Consider the following 24,862-nt stretch of genomic DNA (forward strand, 5'->3'; position numbering starts at 1 on the left):
ATTATTACTGAACAGGAGAGAGAGGGAGAGAGAGTTACCTTGCATGTCTGTATGTGTGTTTGTATGCATGTTTGTGTGTGTGTGTGCTGAGCTGAGCGGGTGTGTGAGGGTGTGTGCGGGTGTGTGCATGAGTGCGATCAAAAGTTACTGAAGGGAATAACTCTTAATTGTGTGTATGTGTGTGCAAGAGAGAGTGGTCAACAGTTGCCTTGAGAAATAACAATTAAGGATAATTATGTGGGTCCGTGTGTGTGTGTGTGTGTGTGTGTATTCAAATATCAGGCATGCTGCATGATTACTGTTGGAACACATGTTATCAAAACTCAATCTTGTATTTCTGTTTTTCTGCTTAAAAAAAATTAATATATCACTCTCATTATCTTTCTGTCTCTGTCTGTGTCTCTCTGTGTGCAGGAGTGCGCTGCAGGTTTCTACCGTCTTCGTGCTGGTTCTTTGGCATCTGCTCCAGCGTCCAGAGTTCCAACCGCTGTCGGCATGGGCAGCTGTGTTCAGTGCCAATGCAGTGGGCACTCTTCCACCTGTGACCCTGAGACATCCATATGCCAGGTAAATGGTTGTGTGTGTGTGTGTGTGTGGTGTGTGTGTGTGTGTGTTCTGTCGCTGGAGACCGTCATACAGCCATATGCCAGGTAGCTTCTGGAGAGGACAGCGAGGTTAGAGAGAGACTAAAGTGTGTGTTGGGGGGGAATGTCAGGTCCTGTAATTAGCCCTGCAATAATTAACGACCCTGGGCTCATTCATATTTTGTGTAATTTCCTCTCCTCTGGATCTGACCCAAAGCTACATCCTTACTTTTAGAAACAGGAGAAAAGACAATCTTATCAGAAGACATACAATTAGAGCACATTAAGGCAAATAAATCTGACCCCACACAGTTTAATATAAAATGTATTCAACAGTGACTTTCAGATGAGCACCGTCACTGATCAGCACGTACTAGCCATGACAGTATAAAGTTGTTGACTTTCTAACTGTTCAGAAATAAGCTGCTTTTATTTTTCAGTGTTTTCTCAAAGAGTGCTCAGTTTCAGACTAGTCTAAGGAAGAGCATTTCAAAGTGCGGATCTTTCTTTGCGTTGTTTATAGCACATTATTAAGGGACACACTGAAAAAGCACACACGTAACATAAAATATCTTTGCAATCTCACTACCACATTAACCCTTTTACATTACTTTTTTTGTGCAGCCCTCAGACAGGCAAGCAAGAAATGCTCTGCAAACTGCAAGAAATTAGAAGATTTTGAAAATTATTTCAAATGAAAGCTAGGTATTATACATTTAAAATTATGTTACAGTATTATTAGTTATTTTTCGGCACCACCTGAGTATTGTATTAAATATAAGCTATTGAAAGTGAAAGTATTAAAATGGACATCAGATGTTTAAAAGATAATACCATTTTTCGGTGCTGCACTTTGAGAAAATACAATTTAGCGCAAAGGAATTAAATAAACACATAATAAGCTCCTTCTTCCTGTGCCTTGTAAGGTAAATCTGCACATACTAGATGTTAGCTGTTAGGCCTTGTTCAGATTCCTAGCCCAAATCCGCTTTTTGGAATTGATTATAGAAAGTCAGGAGAGCCAACATGAAACATGAAAAGTGGCTAATCGGTTCCAAACCACATTGGGAATTTGTTTAAAATGTGATTCTAAATATTTTTTTTCAGATTTGTCTCAGTCCAAATGTTCTGGCAACTCAAATCAGGTTTCAAAGTGTCTTTTACATCAGTCACAATGTGACACACAATGAGGACATTAAATGCAGAGTGATGGAAGTGCTTAGCAGAATCCACGGTGCTACTAGCAGAGCACGAAAGAGGACAACATGGAGAACAACAGTCCGTGGACAGACCCTAAAAAAATTGTTGGTATCATTGCACAAGGTGGAAGGAACTTATCACAACAAGTCATAACTTGACTTGATTTCTTGGAGGGCAAAATGATGGACCCCCATTTCCCATGTTTCTGTGTAAGAAAGCCATGTCATCAGCGTAACTACGTAGTTACTGATGCCTATGTTGTTACTACAGCAACTCATGCAGAATGGTGGGTGCTGTCTAGATACACAAATCTGATCTGATCACTTCCAAATAACAGCATGGACAGTCTGTTTTAAAGATCTGAGCTTAGAAACAAATCTGATTTGCCTGCAGTCTGAATGTAGCCTTAATTACTTCCAGCCTTTTCACAATCTGGTCAGTTTTGTAGGGAGTCCCCAACTGAAGAAATTGGCCTCAGGAAGCAGTTGGTCACATGCTGTCCACATATCATCACATTTGATCTGTAAAAACCCTGGCAGATTGTCACTGTTTTGACATCATTGTAGCCACAGTGAAAACTGGTAGAAAAAATCCATCAACTGAGACTCCTGTTGGACAGCTGAAGAGGACCCATTTAATTATGTGGCTTCATGTGGTTAGAGCAGGACTGCACTGAATAACCAGTCAAATGAATAGTTATAAGCACTTGTACACAAACTCTGAAAGATGCTGGCAGCTGCGTCCTCATGGAGCCTTTTCAGAAAATTGATATCTTTTTCTTTGCCGGTAGCGCAAGGGGCTCACACTCTATCATTAAATAATTGTTACACTATTACAACTTTGCTTTTTTGGAAAAGGGAGTTGTCAACAAATAATACCACCAAGTGTCCAATAGAGCTCAATTTTTTCATCAAAAGCTCGCTGGAGGTGGAGTGCTGGATGTGGTGTTTGGTTGTGACAGAGTATGACTGTCTGATTACTGACTGAAGAGCATATAAACACGACAACTAAAAGGATCGGCAATTATGTAAAATGTTTCTCTCCTTGAGCTTCACTCTGATTAATTTAATTTGGAATGTAACCATGTTACTGCCACCAGCTTAATGGAACATTTTATTCTCCTAAAAATCCAAAGAATTAGGTCAGTCATAATATATACTGTGTTCGAGCAACACAGCAACAGGCTGAAAGCATGGATGTTTAAAGAAAACTGGATATGCAGTGGAGACGGGCCCCCCTTAATTACTATTAAAGTTACTCAGTGGCACATGAAGCCAAAAAGTTTGATGTCCTTGTTTAAAACTACCTGGTTCTTTCTCATCATTGGGCCCATAGAGCAAGCACAGTAAAGATTGTACTGGATGAGTGACTAACTTTAGCTGTCTGGTAAAATTAATAGGGTTAAATTCATTAAGCCTCATCTTGTGGCTCCTCGAGACTTTTGAAATGTTATTGGACCAAATGGATCAAATGGTTATGGTGAAACAAGTAATTTCACAGGGGTTGTGATGGTAAAAAAGAAATGTATCCACTGATTTACAGATGTCTGTTTTACAATGTCAGTATATGGGCAAAAGTCTTCACCAAACCTTCACTGCCTCCCTTTCAACCTAACACATCATAACTAGCTAAACATTAACTTTGCATTTTCTCCCTGTGTTTGATCATGGCCTGACTTGTAGTGGGCGAGCAGCTATGAAGCCCAAATATCCAGGATAAGGCCATTGCCATCTCTCGTTGTGTTCAGAGGCAGACTCTGTGCAGTAGCAATCTCCACGATGGGGGAGTTCCTGCCAAAACACCCATCCAATCAATAGCGAGCAGTGAGCACACTGATTAGCTCATAGAGCTGTCAATCATTGCTCATCACTCCATCTTTGTGGAAAGTTTATTTGGCGTGTACCTTGAGGTTTTAATTTTTTTTTTTAGGTTTTTTTTTTTTTTTCATGTCCCATTCACTTATATGGACGGATGGGCGGGCTTTATGACCTACACTGCAGCCAGACACCAGGGGGTGATCTAGATGTTTAAACTTCACTATTGGGGAGCTGTCATTTTGTCCATATTTATATACAGTCTATGGTATTGCAGAGCAAACAGGGAGGCAATGGGGCTTTGAAATGTGATGTTAAAATGGGGTACAGACATGAAATGCATAACTATACTTTTTAACTAAATGCAAACATTAAATGGCGTTCAGGTAGGATGCTTTGTTACAAATAGCAGACATACACAAGCCTGTGACAAAGTAGCTTTGTCAACGAGTGCTTCAGCAACGTAGTTTGAAAACAACATAATGTAAACAGCTTGAATCAAATCTTATTCCTAAAGGAATATGACTGTGTTTCAAGGTATCGATTTAAACTTAGTTCCTAAAGAGACAAATGTTAGCTGTAATTGAGAGTTGAGTCTCTGAGTGTGTTGTGCTCCAATATGGAAGTTTTCTCTCCACCATTGTGTGCTTTCTAATTATTTTTATTGTTTTTATTTCTCCTTTTCTGTTACCTCTTCAGTCTTTTATCTGCTCTCCCTGCTTCTACTTCTTTCTATCATTCTCCTTCTACTCCTCTCTCCTCTAATTTTCTTGTTTATTTTAATCTGCCCAATTCTCATGCACTAAATTCTCTTCCCTCTCATCCTCAATTATGTATTTACTCATCCTTTGTCTCCTTTCATCACCCTGCCATTTTCTCCGTCTTTTACCTTCAGTTGTCTCATTTTTCTTTGCCCCAATCTCCCTCTACACCCCCTCCCTTTCTCACCTCTCTTTAATTTCTTTAGTTTTGCCAATTCCTTACTGCACACCCCCCCCCCCCACCCTCCTCTTCTTTTGTGTTTGATTTCTGTCTCTCTCTGCCCCCCAGACATTTTTCCCTCGCCCATTTCCATCTCGCTCTCCATAACGGCGTCATTAGCATTTTTCTAACCGAGCGGGCTAAATTGAAAATGCTAAACGAGTTTGTTTCTGTGGTAATTAGTGGTAACGAGGAACACAGGAAGTTAATGGAAATGACTTGCCTCGTTAGAAGGCAACTTCCTGTTGCACTGATTGAAGTTTGCGCTTTCGACAAACAAGGCGAAACACGTAAAACTGAACCCTGGGGAGATGAAGAGGAGAGTGAGGCGTGTTTGTGTACAGTATGTAATATATTTTTGCAAGTTTACATTGTGCGTAGTTGCAGAATTGATTGCACAGTGTGTGTTTGTGAGTCTGTGAACTGTTGTGTTGTTTTGTGTATGCGGTGGAAATGTACTGTTTATTTAAATGAACACACTGAAAAGGTATTGTTTGTGTAGTGTGTGTGTGTGTGTGTGTGTGTGTGTGTGTGTGTGTGTGTTGGGCCGTATAATAAGCAAAGCCAAAAATGAGCCGAAAATAAACACAAACATTTCTGGATATGAAAATATTTTGGATATATTTATAATAGTGCGTGTGTCATTGTACCCTTGTGGCTATCCTCATAACAACAGGTGAGTGAAATCCTGCAAAGTAAATGAATATTTTCAATGGCCCGCTCTTGAGGAGTGAGGCTTATTAAACTTTTTGACGTGCGAGATCGCACCTGTCAGCTAACAGCTAGCCGGCCGCTGCTGTGCACAGTCTCACAGTACCTCATCATGCAGGAGTGGGACTGGGCCCAAAAAACATTTATTACTATGTGTGGACGGCTACATTTCCTATCAGAAATAGTCCCGTTTCTGTGTGTGTGGAGGCCCCGAGAATGGCTCAGAAACTGTAGGTGGTGAAAAGAAATGAGTAATGACTTCCCTGCTGCTTCGGTAGAGATGCTCAGCGCTGCAGAAGCAGCTGCGATCACACTGGGTACTTCCTAGTGACAATCTGGATGTGTGAATCTGTATGCATGTAAAGACGGCGACTGCTCAATCAACTTTATTTTCCTGGAAAATAAAAGTCATCTGATGTTTGTCTTCATCTATTTGTCTCAGTAGAAAAAGGGGACAGGCAGCTCCTGATTTAAAAGAGATTTAAACTGCAACGACCTTTCTGTCAACCTGTTGTCAAACATTTCAATAAGCGTCTCAGTTTGCCACCTTATAGCAAATCACGCCAGTAATCAAAAGTGCTACTATTATACAAAATTGTGGAGTGAACTGACAGTGGGTAATAATATCAGTATGCCACTATTTTTTATACCCGTCATCTAGTCTCGGTGTAAATCAACCAGTGGTGCCAGGATAATTATCTCACTCACCAAAAAACAAGCCTGCCCAACACTACTTTGTCAGTAATCAAGGAGGGGATGATGGGTGACCCCGTCTGTCGTCTTTTCAATTACTCATTGTCAACTTGAGACGAGCAGACACATACAAGGGATTGTACACAGCTTAAGAGTGATACTAATTTCCTCCAATCTTTTTTTTTATTACTCAAACAAATCTGGCGTCTCGTTTTCATTGCGCCACTGGCAATATTCAAATACAACATGCAGATACAAGAGTAGCTTAACTACTGTTAATTTAATTTGAAAATTAGTTTGCTTTTTTTTTAAAGATGAAAAGCTTTCTGAATACGCAGGAGGAGTTTTGTAATTGTGTTACAGCTGCCCACATTTTGCTCACACACTCTGCTTTTAAAACCGAACACACACACACACACACACCAAGAAGTCATGCTTGCTGGAGGATGATGGGAAATATAACCACCTACACATGAGGGTGAGAGTGTGGTTTGGCTAGAAAATGAATGATGTAGCGCCTTCACAAATATAACATTAATTTCATGTGTGTTTGTGTGTATAGAACTGTCAAGACAACACAGAGGGGGATCGGTGTGAGCGCTGCGCCCCAGGATTCTACGGTGTGGTCCGAGGTTTCCGTGACGACTGTAAACCCTGCGCATGTCCTCTCAGCAACCCGGAGAACAAGTAAACTTTCTGTGTTTGTTTGTCATTCTGTATAACAGCAGTACTCATTTTCAAGAGTGTACCTCCTCTGAAATATGTTATCAGCAACGTATCTGACCCTGACCGGCAAAAAACATTTTTAAGTAGAAAAGAAAGCCCATAAAAAGAGACACAATACTATTAGGTAAATCCCATTAAAACATATTCTTCCTGATTCTTATAAATTATTTTTTTGGTTCTGTTTTCGCTTTCTTTTTTTACTCCTTTTTTAGTGTTTTCAGCTGTATTAATGCTGTAATTCAACAACAAATTCATATTCTTTGATTTTTTTCTGCCACTCAGAAGTGAAACTGGCTTACTGGTCACAGTGAACAAATGTAACATGACTATGTTTGTTGTGACAGCTGACAGTTTATGGCAGGTGATGATTAAACTGAAATAGGAATATTATTTATAAAATGTGGTTTATTGTATTTGCATCTGTATATATTTTTAAACCTATTATAGTAGAATTGTTTTAGGAATTTTATATGACTAATATTTTTTAAGTCAACAATAAAGTCCAGGCAAAGCAAATCAGTGATTTCTTTCTAAACCCATTATACATGTTAGAAAGCAGTAACTGTGCAGTACAGAATTGTTGAGTTGGACCGTTAAAGTGTTTGTCACCACTTCTGTCCAGGATATTTCGGTGGGTCTGAAATCATGGTTCAATGACACACTGGCGCTACACTTTACATAACCCCTTCCCTACTATATAAAAGATATGTTGCAAACGTTAACTTGAAGCTGTGCAGCAGCTTGTTCTTTAGCTTGGGGAGATGTTACTGTGCTAATGAAAGTTTGTTTTTTAACCACAGCTCAATCTTCTTTTTTAGCACCTTCAGCAGACACGCCCCCAGCGTCTCAGTGCAGGGGATACTGCTCTTTTTTTTCACCATATTGAAACCTAATTTTATAAGCTTGGTGATTTTTCATCATTTAAATTAGGCTAGGGGTCAATAAAACATTTTTCTGTGGCATGACAAACTCATTACACACATTTATTTTTGCTTTACGTCGACTTTAAAATCAAATTTTAAGTACACCCTCCAGTACACCAAGTACCATAGGGATACCTGTAAACATGCTCTAAAACAAATTCATGTATACATATCTGTTATTTTCTCTATGTTGACTGTAAACATATTGTAATATATATTATATATTGACCTGAAGTATTCTAAAGTCTTTTTCTGTGATAGTTTCAGTCCAACTTGTGTAACGGAGGGATATGATGACTACCGATGTACCGCCTGTCCTGAGGGATACGAGGGCAAATACTGTGAGAGGTGAGACACACAGAAAATCATAATCTACCTATAATTATTGAAAACAAGATGAGCTTAGTGATCATTAAATTTTAATGTGGGACATGGAATAATTCAAATGCTGAAGTGATATGGTCATAGTCAGTCACTGACAAGTGGCAGTAGGAGTACTTTTTGGAGTTTTTTCAAACCTGCTGACGCAAGTAGTGTGCTATATCTAAACATCTGGGTTACATGACGAAGGCATCACTTTGTCTTACTCTGCCTGTGATTGGCTTACTCTGATATTCATAACCTTACCAGTTTCACTCCTCTTAACCTAATCAATCCAACTAATGAAGACAAGTATCAGCTCATCAGAAGGAGAGAAGGCAGGTCATGCATTTGCCATCCTAAGAAAAACAATACACACAAACACAAACACACACACTCACATGTACACAGCCACATGGGTAAAAAAGCAAGACTTTGCAGTTAATTAAAGAACTAAAATAAGAGTACTCATTAAAACCAGGGAACTAAGGAAATGCTACCATAAATGAGGAAACACCATTGGCAGTATTAAACCTATAGATAAAAAGATAAAAGATAAAAATAAATTAAAAAATTAAATACTCTAAATAATAGATAAAAGGTAAATGAAAGCTAATAGCACCAATAATAATAGATAAAAATGTTAAAGATAATAAAACAATATACCATCCAGTTAAACAATAAAACAGACTGTATAAATAAATAAATAGTTGAAGTTCAATTAAAAGCAAAACTAAAAAGGTAGGTCTTGAGTTTGCTCTTCAAAAGCAGTAGCTAGGCTAGTGACTTGTCTCTGATGTGCTCAGCAGCTTTGGAGAAACACTGATTTTTAACATGAACCTGCTTTATTCAGTGTTTTTACTAGTTTTAATCACCTGGTCGGTTTGATTTGGAGAGGAAGAGGCCTCTGTGGATAATTAGGCTCTCGATGAAAACCTCCTGAAAAATAAACACTGAAGGAATTCTGTTTGAGTTTCAGCTGGTAACCATCTGCAATCCTCACCACTAGATGATACTAAACACCACTGAATCTTGGACTTTAAAAGTCACGAAAACTTCTAATTACATAGCAATTAACTCAACTTTCTTTCCATGATCCAACTTGTCCAGGTGTGCTACTGGTTACCATGGTAACCCGCGGATGCCAGGCGGCCGCTGCGAGGAGTGTAAGTGTTCCTTGTGGGGGGCGCTGCCTGGACCATGTGACCCTGTCACGGGCCAATGCCGTTGCAGGGTCGGGGCGTCGGGACAGACGTGTGACCAGTGCATGGGCAGGCATGTGTGTGGACCAGCTGGGATCATCTGTAAGACTAACACACAGCTTTTTATTAAATCTGTTGTGGTGCTTCTTGTATTTCCTTTTTTTTGCCATTTCTTCATTCGGGGTGTGGTCTAGTTGAAATATTAAGTGCTTAAATTATAGTTATGAAACAAAGAGCCATCAGTTGCTGATTTGATTTGATTATGAGAACATGAATCTTAGTGGCAGGAATGAAAATAGAAAATGAATAGAAGCAAAAACCATCAGAGGCCTCTCTCCAAATAAGGACACCAGATCTTACTAGATCATAGTAAAAAGAGCACATATGGTAAATTTAAAAGTGTCTTTAGATTTAATGAAACCCACAGGCATCCATTCTCTTCTGTTTTCTTCTATCGTCTTTTCTCTCGTGGCCCACCTCCCAGCAGTGTCACCTGGTGTTGTGATTTTTGCTTTATTTTGGCAATGAAATGCAAATGAGAAGTCAAAGCCCTTTTCTCTGGTTGCCATGGGAGACAGGGGATCGTGGCAGAAGTCAGATACAAGTCATTTAGAAAATAATTTCAATGTAATTTGGAGCTAATTTAAACTTAATATGACCATAATGGCAGGGCCAATTCGGTGCCATTAGCATGTCTTGAGGTAAGAGAATACAGCAGAATAGGTTGTGAGACAGAGGCTGATGTGAAATTGCTGCTGTCAGGTCAGAAAGGAAATTGCTTGCTCAGGTCTTTATGTGTTCAGACACAAAGCGTGTGTTCATAAATTGGCAGTGCGAGTGCTGCAGTGCACCCTGACACCAAACTGGTCGCCTCCACATCCAGACTATAATCACAAGTCCTGATGGCTTCCACAGAGTGGAGCGATCACACCGCTGTTCACTTGTTGAAGAGTGATTGCGGCTCTACGTTTTGCCTCTGCTCTGCCCTTTCTCCCGTCCTATCAGACACAAACAAACAGTTTGGGAGTCGGCATTCTTGAAAGAGGGAAATGCTGATATTTCCCACATCTTCCATGTAACATAATTTGCATAGAAATGCAGCTAAATTTTAATATTTGATGTCATGGGTTGCATTATTGAATGTTGCCTTCATCTACATGAAAGTGTACATTCAAAATTCAATTATATCTTTCAGGCTGAAACACACAGGAAGTATCATGACCTCAGGAAAAATACCTGCTCAAAAACAAAAAGACGAACTATAACTATCAGTTGTTTGCAGATGATGTGTCCACCCATGATTTTTATATATTTAGTTTAATTTGATTTAATTTTTGGAGCCCAGTGAGATATTAAACCTAGGTTTAAATTCAACCAAGATGCAGTGTATGAAAAAATTGATCAGTTAAATCAATACTGAGTTTACTGTAACATGTTGTCTTTGGCACAACCACGATACACTCACACTGGACTCACAGGTGTCATGCAAAGTAACTTGAAGCAAAATAAACACATAGATGGAAGCTAAAAATAATGATGAAACCTGCAGAAAACAAAGTTCTTGAGTTGTCCTACCTACAGAAAATTATTACCTAGATAGAAAGATTAAACTGTTCATCATTGTCTAATGGATGCAGGCACAGGTGTGTATAGTTGCACTTGTCTGTTGTGCATGTCCTTGAATTTCCAGTGTGAAGCATGCATGTACTAAACTGCATAAAATAATCTTTGACACTCACTGGGGTTTACTTTGGTCTTCTAGCTTCTAGAGTTGTGATAATAAATCATAAATATTTTATATATTGTATATCCTGAGAATAAAATTCTGATGATATGCATCATTGGGCAGAAAAAATGCATATTGCAGTGCCATAAGCAGCACTGCAGCTCAATCTGTTACAGCTCTGACCACAAGTCTAATGACTTTAAATCGTATTAGAGTTCTGTTGCTTCCACTCCAGCAACAAGAGAAGCTTTTAAAGATTCAAACTCACAAGTCAAAACTCATCGCTGAGGGGAAACATTGAGCCAAGTCTTACAGTTATTGGATCGTTCTTGTGTTTTCTGTTTAACTTCTTATGGAGGAAAAACAAATATCTGAGAGTCACTTCTTGCAGTGGGGTTATTAAATATAACAAATGGGGGTATGTCAAACTGAGCTATCCCAGCTACAAATCAATTTACTTCACCCAGCACATGACCATTTGTATGTCATTTGCTCACCTTCTCTTACACTGAATAAGTGGAGAAACTTTGTTTTTCTTGCATGCCTCCAGGGTGAAGAAAGAAATCCAAGATAAAAAACTGGGAACTAAACTAAAAGTGAAACTTATCTATGTGCTCTTCAAAGCCAGACTCCGTTGACAAAAACAGTAATTTTACCTCACTGAACATATGAGCTGCTGGTCTACCACTACCTCATGAGTTTGTTTGTACTGCTGTGTGACTAAAATGTTTCAAAAGGCTACTTTGGGTTCACCAAAGTCACACAATATGACAAACAGACCACTGATCAATCACCTTGTAGTAGAGGATGTTTGCACACTGTGTGGAAGTTAGTGATTTACAATCTGTCTCTGAAATTTTTGAATGGCTTGGATTTGACAAACTGCTGTTTACTCCCTCAAACAATGCACTGTACATTTACAGTACCTGTGTTAGTGTGTGTGCATGTTACTGCCTGAATGCGTTAGTGTGTTTGCGTGTTCTGGTTTTGTCAGAGATTGATAGAGTAAAAACAGTTTTTTATTTTATTTAATTCATCTTTGATTTCCCTTGTCAGAAATTCTAATTTCTGCAATAAATCAGCCTCAGGCTATAGAAGGGAAAAGAAATACACGCACACGCACACACACACACACACACACGATAAAGAAAAATGTGTATGCGCACGTCTGAGTGAATTCCCTGATGTGTTTGTGGGTTGGTTTTGTGTTTTTAGCCTGCAGTGTGTGCTCATAATAGGTGCTTTTTGCCTCTCTGTGCTGAATTTCATGCATCGGCAGCCCTGTCTTTTTGATGCCAGAGTCACTTAAACACAAAAACACAAACAGTCACTACGATCACACACTGACATGTTTACAGACTCACAAATAAGGCACAGAAACACACACTCAGAAGTAAAAATACACATATATCACTTCCTTCCTTTCTTCTCCACTCATTTTCTTCCTCTCATTTCTATCTGCCAAGTCAAACTGCAGAAGTGTCAACACACACACACGCACACACACACACGCACACACACACACACGCACACACACACACACACACACACACACACACACACACACACACACACACACACACACACACACACACATGAGCCAGCCATCTGAAAACCTCTTTAATAGATTTAGCTGGCCTCATTACACTCTAGCTGTGTCTAACTGTGTGTTTGTTTTTCTTCCTGTAGCCTGTGATGATGAGTGCTCGGGTCTGTTGATCAGTGATATGGACCGTCTGTATCGCATCATCACTGAGGTGACTCTGACCACACCCCTCCCACCACCTTATAAGGTGTTGTACCGCTTCGAGAACATGACAGAGGAACTCAAGGTAAAATCTTTCCCTTCCTGGCTGTTTTCAATTATTTTTTGCAGGTTAACTATGAACTTAGTTATGAAGTGTGGTTGCATTACCATTATTATCAGGATAACTGTGACATAATTTAAATATATTGAGTTTTATTAGATATGTTTAATGTTTAATTGTTTATTTTTTCTTGCTCTGCCTGCTGCCCTCTCTTGCTCATCCTCTTCTCTTCAGCTCTACAGCACAGAGCCAGCCAGTTCAAAAGCCTAGCCCTGGGCCAAAATGTGTCAGACATTGCTCTATGTAATTCCTTCATCTCTCTGTTTCTTTCCTGCAGCACATGCTGTCACCTCAGAAAGCTCCAGAGAGATTACTGCAACTGGCCGACTCCAACCTGGGATCACTGGTCATTGAGATGGACCAACTACACAGCAGGGTACAGACACTTTTGTTTTTCTTTTGGTTCGACTTAAGTCTCTGTCATTGTCTGTATTCCTTTTTCTCTTTATCCATCTTTCTCTGTCTGACTCTGAAATAACAAGATGGAGCAAATAAAGGTTGTGGCAAGGAGTGAGATCATACTTTACTTTAGGGCAAAGATTAGAAAATACAAAAGTATGTGCAATAGGATAATAGTCCATGATGTGCTGTAATGCAGTACTTCCCAACCGGTCCAGTTACTGGGTTCAGAGTTCTCCGTAGTTATTTTAAGGTTTAAGGTCCATACATTATAAATTGCCACATATTCAATTTTATTTTTCAAAATGTAAACAACATGTTAGCTTAGAACACAAAGAAAGAAAACATATGGCAAGAATAACAAGAAACAGAACTTCAAAATAAAAACTTAAAAACTAGACTCTCTGTCACACTGTAAGTGACATTCATGAGTCACTTGCAGTCAATTCAGAATCGACCTGCGACCGACTTTTTGACCGCGACCCCACATTAGGAACCGCTGCTTCAATGTACAGTGGTGGGCAGGTTACTTTTGAAATGTGATAGATAACACATTTGTAGTTACCCATTAAAATTGTAATAAGAAATGTAACTATTTTAATTACTTCAACAAATTGATGTAACTTATTACATTTAATTGCTTTTCTTACAAATGTTTTAAACTGGGCAATACAGTCGAATAGTCCTAAAAATGTAAGTGTGTAAATGTTGCACTTTTACCAAACAAAATATATATGAAATTAACCCATTTGTAACCACCAATATTTTGATTAGTAACTAGTAGTAACACTTAATAATTGTAAGTGATTAAAATTACATTTATTTTGTAATTTAATCAGATGTAACTAGTTACTCCCCAATACTGTTACAACAAGCTTTCCATTACCTAAATAAATTAGAAAATTGTAAGAATATGCAAACAACACAAAAAATGTCTCTAACACATAGACAGATATCGATGGGGGATCCGTGACACACTTTACAACAGAAACCACTTCAGCAGTTAACAAAATATGACACCATACAGTGCCTGGAATAAACAGCAAGGGCCCATTAACCCCTCTGTTCCCTCTGCAAAACCTCTGGACCCCAGGTTTGATTGTGGAAATTTGATCAAATACACATTCATTTAGAAATATGCAACATGTAAAGAAAAAACTAATATTATGAAAGTCTCAAGCCTAGGTTTTGGCATAGATATCCTCTTCACAACATGGCTTCAAGAATAGGAAATCCAGCAGCTGCGTCGTCCACTAACCAGAGGGTCGGTGGTTTGATCCCCGGCTCCTCCAGTCAGTGTCCTTGGGCAAGATACTGAACCCCAAATTGCTGCCAATAGCTGCTCCATTGGTGTGTGAGTGTGAATGAATGTTTCAAAACTGAGTTTTTGGTGACACCTTATACAGTAGCCCTTGCCACTAGTGTATTAATGTGTGTGTGAATGGGTGAATGTGACTCATAGTGTAACAGTGCTTTGAGTGGCCAAACTGACCAGAAAAGCACTTTACAAATGCAGGTACTTTTATAATTTATACTGTAGAGTTTGCTTGTTTGCCCTCTTGTGTGCGTACTGGGAACCCACATGTAATTTAGTAGTTGAACTCATCAGGGCTCATATCATGTCAGTTTATATTCATGCTGCATATTCCAAAACAAGTTTACAATTAAACCAGCACACACAAAAGGAAGATGGACATTTTAGGGTTCATGGATGGACATGAATGGAATAATAACAGAATAAGAAAGGATTTGCTTTGCGGTCCGGATTTGATCATAAATCAGGTACTTCCTTGCAGTGAAATGTTACAACAGAGGCTCTCAGGGGTCCCTTAGGCCCTCGGTTCTGTGTCCTGGTACCAATTTTGGGAATCCACGCCTGCTTGAAAGCATTTCAGATAAAGAATTTTAATGTTTTTACATCATACATATCCACCCCAAAGCATTTCCACGTCTCCCTTTTGTTTTTTAGTATACAATCTTTCAAGTAACAGTTATGTCTCCAAAAAGAGTTAACCAAAATAGAGAAGTGTGAGTGGAGGGGGTCTGCTGCCAAGTGGAGAAAAAATAACACTCACATTCGTGCTGTCAAGCTACACCCTTTTAGAGACTGGGGCCTTGACATTTGTTGACAGCGATGCTATCACCCACACCCCATCACACACACACTCACTCACACACACCAGCGAAAATGATATAGCATGGTCTTGTCAAATCACAACAATAATTACCTGCTCTTTCTTTCTCTCTTTCTCTGTGTGTGTGTGTGTGTGTGTGTGTGTGTGTGTGTATCTGGTGTTTTCATGTCTGTCAAGGATTCATCCATCTCTCGTTTTCCGGGTCCTCTGTGTCTGTGTGTGTGTTAATGTGTGTTTTCTTTTTATGTCAATAATTCATCCATTTCTGTGTGTATATGGCGGCATGTGAGTGCACGTGTAGACAAGAAAAACAGAGCGTAACAGACTGAACTGCACACACGCACACGTGCAATAATATTGATTGTGTGTGTACTTGTTGCCGTCATCTTCTGTCATTCTTTTACATCTTCTGTAAGATCTCCGTCTTTTACACAGAAGTCAATATGTTTACTTATTCAACACTTGTTTATTATTATTTTATAACCTCTGTGTGTGTGTGTGTGTGTGTGTGTGTGTGTGTGTGTGTGTGTCTGTGTGTGTGTGTGTGTGTGTGTGTGTGTGTGTGTGTAGGCCACTAAGGTCTCTGCTGATGGAGAGCAGGTTGAGGATGATGCTGACAGGATTCATAAACGAGCTGAGGACCTGGAGCAGTTCATCAGGGATACACTCCTGGGAGCTCAAGGTAGCAAAAACGAACACCTCTTCTCCTCTATTAACTGCCTCCATATCCTGCCAACTGGGGTTTCTGGATTTATCTGTCTACTTTCTCACCAGTTTTATCCGTCATCCGAGTACATTGCATTATATTACATTGTATTAAATCTAAAGGAGCCATGTGGGAAATTTAGGTTATCACAGAGGACAGTGGGATAAAGATAATGATATGAAAATATGAAAAAAAATAGATAAATTAAATGAATAATTATACAGACAAGAAATGTTGAAAAGCACCGATTAAGTACAGAGTACAATTAAGTAAATTTACCAGTACAGATTTTTTATTTATTCATTTTTTAATCTCTGTAACCAGCACATCAGTAGTGGCCTTTACCCGGGGACTTTTGATGAAAATCAGCCTTCAACTATATCTGATACAATACAAGTGTTGTTCATTATCTCTGCTAAATTGGGGTTGCAATGGAACCAGATTTTTGCGGTATGATAACCGTCTCAGGAAATATCAGGGTCTCAAAGGACACAGTATTACAAAGTTGTAATTATTGTTATCAGTCACAATGACCCTTAAAAGAATAAAGTGTAAGGTTTTCTTGGGTTCAAGCAGGCTTTATATCAGCTGAAACTGAAAGTCATTTCTTTAACCCTTCAACATCTGGACTGATCAATCAGTTTTCTTGTGCTGCATTCAAATGCCTTTTACCAGCATTTAAACCTCTGAAACCTCTCAAAAACACAGGAAAAAATAATGAGCTACCTAGTAAGAAATGTCCCATAAACTGCAAACTAACAAATAAAAGGAGACAAAGAAATGATCTAAACATTAGCTTTGGGGGATCATTATTTATTATTCGATATTACCAAAAAAGAAGGGAAAGATTTCCAGAGAACTACACTTAAAATGAATGAAGAGAAGACCGCTAGCTCATTAGATAAAAAAAAATCCTTGCTTACAGTATCACAATATATGATATTTTATTGAATCATGATATATATTGTATCGCCAGTTTCTTGCTAATAAGCAATTGTAAAATAAATACTATAAGAAAATTGTTGTTACTATCAAGACTAATGTCAGTGCTATCACCCAATATCAATAAAAAGAAGAGCCCGTGTTGTACCACCCGCTCTTTTTTTTGTAATTCTATTAGACTTACCTTTGAAAGAGAGGTATCTTCAAAGTGGGGCAGCAAAAACCTCTTCCTGCCTCCTTGTTAGCGCACTAATGGAAAACTTAGCTCAAACACAATAGCTTGTGGGCCGGCGGCCAGCTGCTGGCGCTCACTGCCAGCTGTTGGTGCAAACTATTGCCTGAACAATAAATGCAGATCCAGCAGGCTGCAGCATCACTAACCATGGTGATAAAGAGTCACCCACCAAGATAACAGGGTGCAGTTTGTTTGATTTTGTCAGCAGCCAGTTAGCAAGTAAAAGAGAGACTGCTCAAGCAAAATTTAGCATTAACTTAAATTCTTTATGCTTTTGTGTATGTGTGTGTTTTTTTTGGGGGGGGGGGGGTTCCACAAACCACATACATTAGATGTCTATCCACAGCTTCAGGTGTTAATGCTGCCTGACAGCTGGATGCTACAGTATGTTCCCACAGGTGTAAAACATTATCTCACGGGCAGAAGTTTTGTGGTTCAGTCCAGATGGAAGACTCGCTCTCTCTCTTCATGTGTAACTTGCAGACAGTGTTCACTTCAGCTTCGATATCTTTCTGCCAGTGCAGCTGCGGCATCTCCTCCCTCAGCCCCTGCATCAATGGCTGTGCGACCAGCTTGTGATGTGTTTTTTCTCCTGCGACATCACAGTCACAGCCCTTACATACGCTTCACTGAAAAAGGGTATCTCTGAATTCTAAAGGGGGTTTCGCCGCTTTGTGCTGTAATTCCAGGCCATCAGTGTCCTTCCATGTGGGAACTTATTTTGTCAGTGGACAAGAGCTGTGCAGACCTTATGTTCAAGCCGTCTTTTCACCATCCCGGTCCAGGAGTGCCACCTTGCAGGTCACTCTGACCGTTGGTGACAGGGTTGGTTGAGCTGTTCTTTGGTTGATGCCAAGGCTCACCACATTAAAAAAGGCACGGATCTTTCTTTTGCACAACCCCAGCTACACCCTCCTTTCTGTCCTCTGTCATCCACAAGCAGGGTGTCTGCAGGACATTAAAAATGTCTTCACTTCAATTTTTATAAAGCCCTAAAAGCATAACATGGTCATAAATATGAATTTGTGAGGTCTTAATTGCCACAAATATCAGATCTAATTTCATTTATTGGTCTTTTCTTTTGATTTCTTTTTGTCAAAAAGAGTCAAGCTTTTGTGTGTGAAAGTTCATATTTCTGACGTTATTAATCTTTAAACCTATGACTGAACCTAAAACTGTCCTTTACTTTATACTTGCACTTACCTGTTGGCAAAATGTAATTGACTTGACTTGCTCAAGTACTGTTACATTTCACCACTGTAACACCTACTGTATTAAAATGCAAAAGTAGACTTCTGATAATGTGACAAAAAGGAGTTTTTAACCAGTCTTAATTTCATACTCATGCGTCTTCATCAGACAGACGGACCCTGATCTGGCTTAGCTCTGGCAGGAGGCAGAGGGCTCCTCCTCTGGCCAGAAGCAAAGCTTCTCCTCGCTGTTCCGTCATTCCCCGCTTATGATGGTACCCTGTCTCTCTCCAGTGCCTTTTCTGCACTGTAGCACAACAAAAACGACATGTAGATAATGACGGCAGGAACAACATTACTAATGAGTGAGTGGTGGGGGAGTGGAGGTTTACCTAATATGTAAAGCCCCAAAACACCTGCTTTTTGATCGGTGGAAATGGTCGTTAAATATGAGGAGTCTAGTCTTTGTAAACTTCAATAATCTCTTTATCTGTTTTCAACTTTAAATCACTTGACCCTGGACGGCTTTAGTCGAATCCAATTAGGATTTAGCAGGTAAAAAATTACTTTTAAGTAACAACATTAAAGAAAAACAAGCTTCCTCTATGTAAAACTTTGCAGTTAAAATAATTAGTCATTTTGATTACCATTATGAAATTTTATGGCTTCTGGGATGAAACGAAAGTTACCAAACCAACGCTTTCTGACTGGCTGTGATGAAACTGTCCTCTCCTTGTTGTTGCTTCTGGCTCTCTGGCCCTCTGCCTAATCACAGTGTGATTTTGTGTGTGTGCGTGCGTGCGTACGTGCGTGCGTGCGTGTGTGTGTGTGTGTGTGTGTGTTTCTGAGAGAGGAAAAGAGAGTGTGCTGTGGCTCACTGTATGATTGAGAGTAGCAATTAGAGACTTAATTATTGGCTATCACAAACACACCACATACACAAACATTGATGCAGATGTGCACACACTCATATAACTGTGCACACACACAGTGCCATACACATACACACACATAATGAGCCAAGAAAATACTGTACACACTTTTCTGTGTGTGTGTGTGTGTGTGTGTGTGTGTGTGTGTGTGCGTGTGCGTGTGCGTGCCTGCCCATGTTTACCAGATACCATAATATGATTCCATCCACGTTTTAAGTGTTTAATTGGCTTTTAAATCCCACTATGTAATTATATGGCTGTGACACACATACACACTCACTCACACACAGACACACACAAACAAATGCAGTGTGCGCACACATGCAGTACAGCTGTTCATTAGCATGATGGCTTCAGTTTGGTCTTGGCTCTAATCACATCATGTTTACATTTCAAATGATAGGAAATGCTGCATTGCCACACACACACACACACACACACACACACACACACACCTACACACCTACGAAATCTCACACAGTCTTTCAAGTTTCAGCTTGCTTTAATCATATCACGTTTACATTTCAGATGAGAGAGGAACACACTCATCACTGCACGCACACAGCAGCCTGCTGCTTACACATGGAAATGCACAACGCACCTCTTTACCCTTGTCTGTTTTGCTCGTGCACAAACAGAAACACTCACACCCACTCCTCATTAAGTTCCAGCAGTTTTATTCAAATGAGCCTTGGAGTGTTTTAGTGCAGTTTCATCATTGATTGGTTTGAGATTTCACTGCCTTTAATTTGATAAAAGCAGGGCAAACATGAAGCCTGCCAAAATCACTGCTTTGAATGGTGTTAAAAGAGTTTATCTCTGTGTGTGTGTGCGTGTGTGTGTGTGTGTGTGTGCGTGTGTGTGTGTGTGTGTGTGTGTGTGTGCGTGTGCGCGCGTGCGTGTGTGCACGCGCACGCCTCTCAGCATGTGTCTGTGTTTAAATGAGTTAAGATCAAATGGTGTGATTTTGTCTGTCTTTCTGTTCGAGTCATAAAGCTGAGACATGACAGCAGAGACAGAATGTCCATCAGGGCTGTGCGATGTTTGTTTGTTTACTGTTGGTATAACTTTGTACAATATTACCGTACCTCTACATACTGTTCTACTATGTGTACAGATGATATGAATAAAATATACATATACAGTATAATCATCTCTTTTTAGGTTAGATTATTGATTTTTAATCAGGGGCTGTCCTAATGCATTTTTTTCTTTTTTTTCTTTTTTTTTAATTGAGTTAATCGTCAGCCTATAATCCTGTCATTACACAGCTGTATCGAGCTGACCTTTAAAACTAGAGTGATGACACTGATATCAACTAGAAGACTTAAGGATTATCAAGTGGTCCTAACCATGTCAGCAAGGGGGCTGATTAATGCTCCAAATTAGGCAAAACTTTGGGGATGTAAAAATAGCATTGTCAATTCACAGGGGTCTCTTGACCTCTGATCTCAAGATATCTGAATGAAAATGGGTTCTATGCGTACCCATGAGTGTCCCCTTTACAGACATGCCCACTTTATATTAGTCCCATGCAATTTTTTTGCTGTCAGTTTGAAGACAATCAATTTAATTAAGACAATCTGGTGAGAATTGCTTCACCTTGTTAATATGGAATTCAAAACCTTTTTGAAATACAAAATAATGGAACTGTATACTTGTAATTAAAAAATTGGATTAATTGCTATTTACTATTAATATTCTACAGTTAATTCTGCTATTAAAAATTAACTCGTTTGACAGACTTATTTTCAATCAGCTCCATTCAAGTCCAAATTTTTGCTTTAGTTATTGAAACATGTTAGGCCTACTTTAGCTCAACATTTTAGTCCTATTGGTGGTATCGGTACTGGTATCCTAGTTTTTTAAATGATACCCAACCCAACTAAAAACCCCCTGTACACTACCTGCATATTACCAAACAGCAGACAGACAAAGTTAGGGACTACCAAGAAGAAAGTTGACTACCTAACAGCTAAAGACCCAAAACCTTTTCTCAGGTTAAAAAACAAAACAGTGTGAATATTCAACTTTTCGAATGGTTGGCTAACACGTAAACCGTAACAGCTTTATAAGGTGATAATACAGTACGTCAGGGCTGTGTGCTTGTTTTGAGGTCCCTCTGCCCCCTCACAGCAGTCTTTCTGTGCATCTGTGTGTCCAGACCTCCAGTCGAAGGCTGCTGACTTGAACCAGACTCTCTCGCGGAGAGATGGGACTCCAGACAAAAGCCTGAAGGAGATGAAGGAGGAGATCCAGGCCATGCTAGCCGAGATGAGAAAACGACAGCTGGAAGGGAAGAAGAGCATCGCCGAGGAGGAGATGGAGTATGGGCATACACAAACACACACACATGCACATACACAGGTCATGTATCTTTCTCCCACACACAAGAAAAAGATAGATTTTGAAAAAACTTTGCAAACAGAGCGGTCTTTGTCTCAGAGTGAGCACGCACACATTTCTTAGGAGACAAAAGGTGTAATTTTTTTGACAAAGTGAAAAATGTGACAAGAAAAGTGTTTGGAGACAGGATATGAGTGAACATCTTTGCTGTTGAGCACTTTATGTGGTGTTAATGTTTTGTGTTGAGGTTTTTGTTTGTTTGTTTGTTTGTTTCCTTTTTAAGTCTGGTTGGTTGATTTGACCAAAACCTTCATTCCTTTATTTGCATGGAACCGCACTTTTCTCTCACATGCATGTTTTTTTGTTATTTTTGTCTTCTTACTTTGTTTTACTTATACCTGCATGCTAATGCATTCACCTTGTGTGCCTGAGATTGCCTTAGCCCCTGCTGGGATTTAATCCCACTTTTCCGTCTTCTTTCCTGTAGTTCTGCGGGGTGTTTCCCCCCACTTTTTCTTTTGCTGAACTTGCACAATGAGAGAGAGAGAGAGAGAGAGAGAGAAAGGGGGACGAGAAAAGAGAAGAGAAATATGCATAAAATTCACCTTAATAAACCAATATGTAAAAAAAAAAACTTACCTGCATGCTACAGAAATTTATACTGTGTTTTGAGTCTGCAGCATTTTCACACCAAGAAAAATGACAAACTTATGAAAATGCTAGCTATTACCTTCATATATAAATATATACAATATGCATTTTTTAAAACAATTTGCAAATTTTTAGATCTGAAGATGTATTTTCCAGAAAGGTTCACACTGTGTTACCTCATATTGATGGTGTAACTAGGAATGCACTGCTTGTGAAATTCAGGGCCAACAGCAGTGCCACTGTTATTTTGTTGTTGTTGAATATTTTGTTTTTGTTGTTATTTATTCCCCCTTTGGGGCCAGGGAAACAAATAAATCTTCACCACAACAACAAAATAACTCTGAACTGTTAAAGTCACTCAGTCCTTCATTACACTACCTTTAAACGAGCCCAAGTTCAATCCCAGACATTTAATAAACAACCTTTAATGCAACCATACTTTCACATGGAAAACATCCTTTAAACAACTGACTCAAAATCCAGATAACTATATATATAATATATCTCAATTTCTTTTATAATATCTATTTTATATTGCTGTGAACACATCAACAAATTCCTGCTTCATAAAACTATTTATTCAATTTTCCTGTTAAAAACCGAATTTAACAAGATTGCATTGACACATCACAACATTATACTTTTACTTAGCCCAACACTAAGTTTTGGGTTTTTTTTGTAAAGATTAATTTTAGAGCTTTTTATGCCTTTATTGCATAGGACAGGTGAAGCTTGAAGCGGGTGCCCCGCTCTATCCCCTGAGCCACCAGGTGCCCCAGCCCAACACTAGGTTTGACAGGATAGAGCTTGAACACATAACTCAATGCAACACCAATCTGCTGTTAGTTGTTACCAACTAACTCTCCTCCTGCCAATTTTAACCCGGATTTGTTGTTTACGATGAAGTATTAGGATGGAAAAACAGGATAAGTCCCCTCATGTGTTCATAATGAGTTTACTTTGTCCTTTTCATCATGAAGTTGTCCTCATCCGAAACACATTGACTATTATCCCTGGGATATGGGACAACATTAGTATGGAGCTCTGCTTTTTAGCCGGTACACAACAGAAAAACATCAGCCACTGCCAACAGTGAATGTCATCAAACTTTGCCAATAGGCCAATATTTGCCAGGATAAAAGTTTAAAGACTCTGAAACTTGTTTGAAATCTATTTGATTTTCACATCATACTGATATTAATAGAAGTAAGTGGGTGCCCAGAGTGATAGAAAAAATGTAGCAACAACACAGAGGATTGATTGGTTAGCTGTGATGTAGAGTAAACATGATTTGTAGCAATGTCAAGAGGTTAAATCATGCAAGACTTCTTAGTCCTTTGCTCTTTGATTTCTTTCCATCTTTTTGTTGACACAGGAGTCATCAGGGTTAACACCTTCCACTGTGCAGATACTCGATTACTACTTATCCTAAAGCCACAACTTTCTGCTGATGTTTTAACAAAGTGTTTCTCACTGTTTTTGCATTCACTTTCTCCCTCTCAGGGCATTTGACGGAATTAGTAATCTACTCTTCATCCCTCTCTTCTCCTCCTCTCTCTGTTTCTCCCTCAACGGTAAATGTTGACTAGGTCGATGAGTTAATTAAAAGTACTGTATTGCTGCAGGGGTAGGAACAGAAAGAGGTGCACAAAGAAGGTGTAGTGAGAAGGAAAGCCACAGAGGAAAAGGAGAACAACTGACAGATGGACGGAGAGTTGTAATGGGAGAGTAAGGAAGACGAAAAGAAATCCCCACTGCCACTGGATGAATTGTCTGTCAGTCTGCGGTTGATTATTTGATTGAACCCTGAGGGGAGATTTCAACTAGAGCAGCAGAGAAAAACAAAAGCATCAACAAATGCTAAAAAGATGCTTCAGCAACATACACAAAGCTAGCACAGTTATATAACTTTTATTTTTACCATATTTCATCTATTTTCAGTAAGTCTGTAGTCTGAAAAGCTTTGTGTCATGCTGCAGATTTAACTTTTCATTCATGTCCTGTACTGTTTTATATTTTAATGTTGTAATAGTGACTTGGATAATAGCTAAACACCCCTCCCATTTGTTTTTACTTAGTTTTATACTGTTTTCTTCGTGCTATTCCCCAGAGGATTCATTAAAGTTTCATCAAACCCAAAAATTACCTTGCATGTATCCCCAAAACTGTGTGATTTTGTCCTCTGAGTGATGTCAACTGGAGGACACAAGAACCTTGTTGTCTTAATTAATGCTGAAGGTGAAAAATAAGGCTCATTAAGGGACGCTACGGTAAACATATGGTTATTAAACTGTTTTAAATACTTCCAAAATGAGGAGGCTTTGTAAAAATGCATGTCAAAGCAAAGTATAATTAGAAAATTTGGATTGAACTAAAGGCTTTATTGCAAACCTTGATGGGCAGATCAAATGAAGCGAAGCCTGCAAGATAGTTCAGACAAGCAACTTGAGTCTGGCGCTACATTCACATAGTATACTTGTTTCCCGTCATCACAGTGATGATATAGTAAAGGACTGGATTATGCTAGCAAAAACCTAA

General features: G+C 39.2%; 1 protein-coding gene across 1 annotated transcript in view; it reads left to right on the forward strand.

Moving 5' to 3' along the window:
- lama2 (laminin, alpha 2) overlaps nt 1-24,862 on the forward strand; it is a 198,697-nt gene that overhangs the window by 116,540 nt on the left and 57,295 nt on the right. Inside the window, exons 32-39 of the mRNA XM_042503943.1 lie at nt 415-567; nt 6,546-6,670; nt 7,894-7,980; nt 9,103-9,296; nt 12,610-12,752; nt 13,066-13,164; nt 15,893-16,004; nt 21,492-21,654. Coding sequence (XP_042359877.1) covers nt 415-567; nt 6,546-6,670; nt 7,894-7,980; nt 9,103-9,296; nt 12,610-12,752; nt 13,066-13,164; nt 15,893-16,004; nt 21,492-21,654 — 1,076 coding nt within the window. The remainder of the gene's footprint in view (nt 1-414; nt 568-6,545; nt 6,671-7,893; nt 7,981-9,102; nt 9,297-12,609; nt 12,753-13,065; nt 13,165-15,892; nt 16,005-21,491; nt 21,655-24,862) is intronic.

Source organism: Plectropomus leopardus, chromosome 16 (genome assembly GCF_008729295.1).
Source record: "Plectropomus leopardus isolate mb chromosome 16, YSFRI_Pleo_2.0, whole genome shotgun sequence".
Classification (NCBI taxonomy): Eukaryota; Metazoa; Chordata; class Actinopteri; order Perciformes; family Serranidae; genus Plectropomus; species Plectropomus leopardus.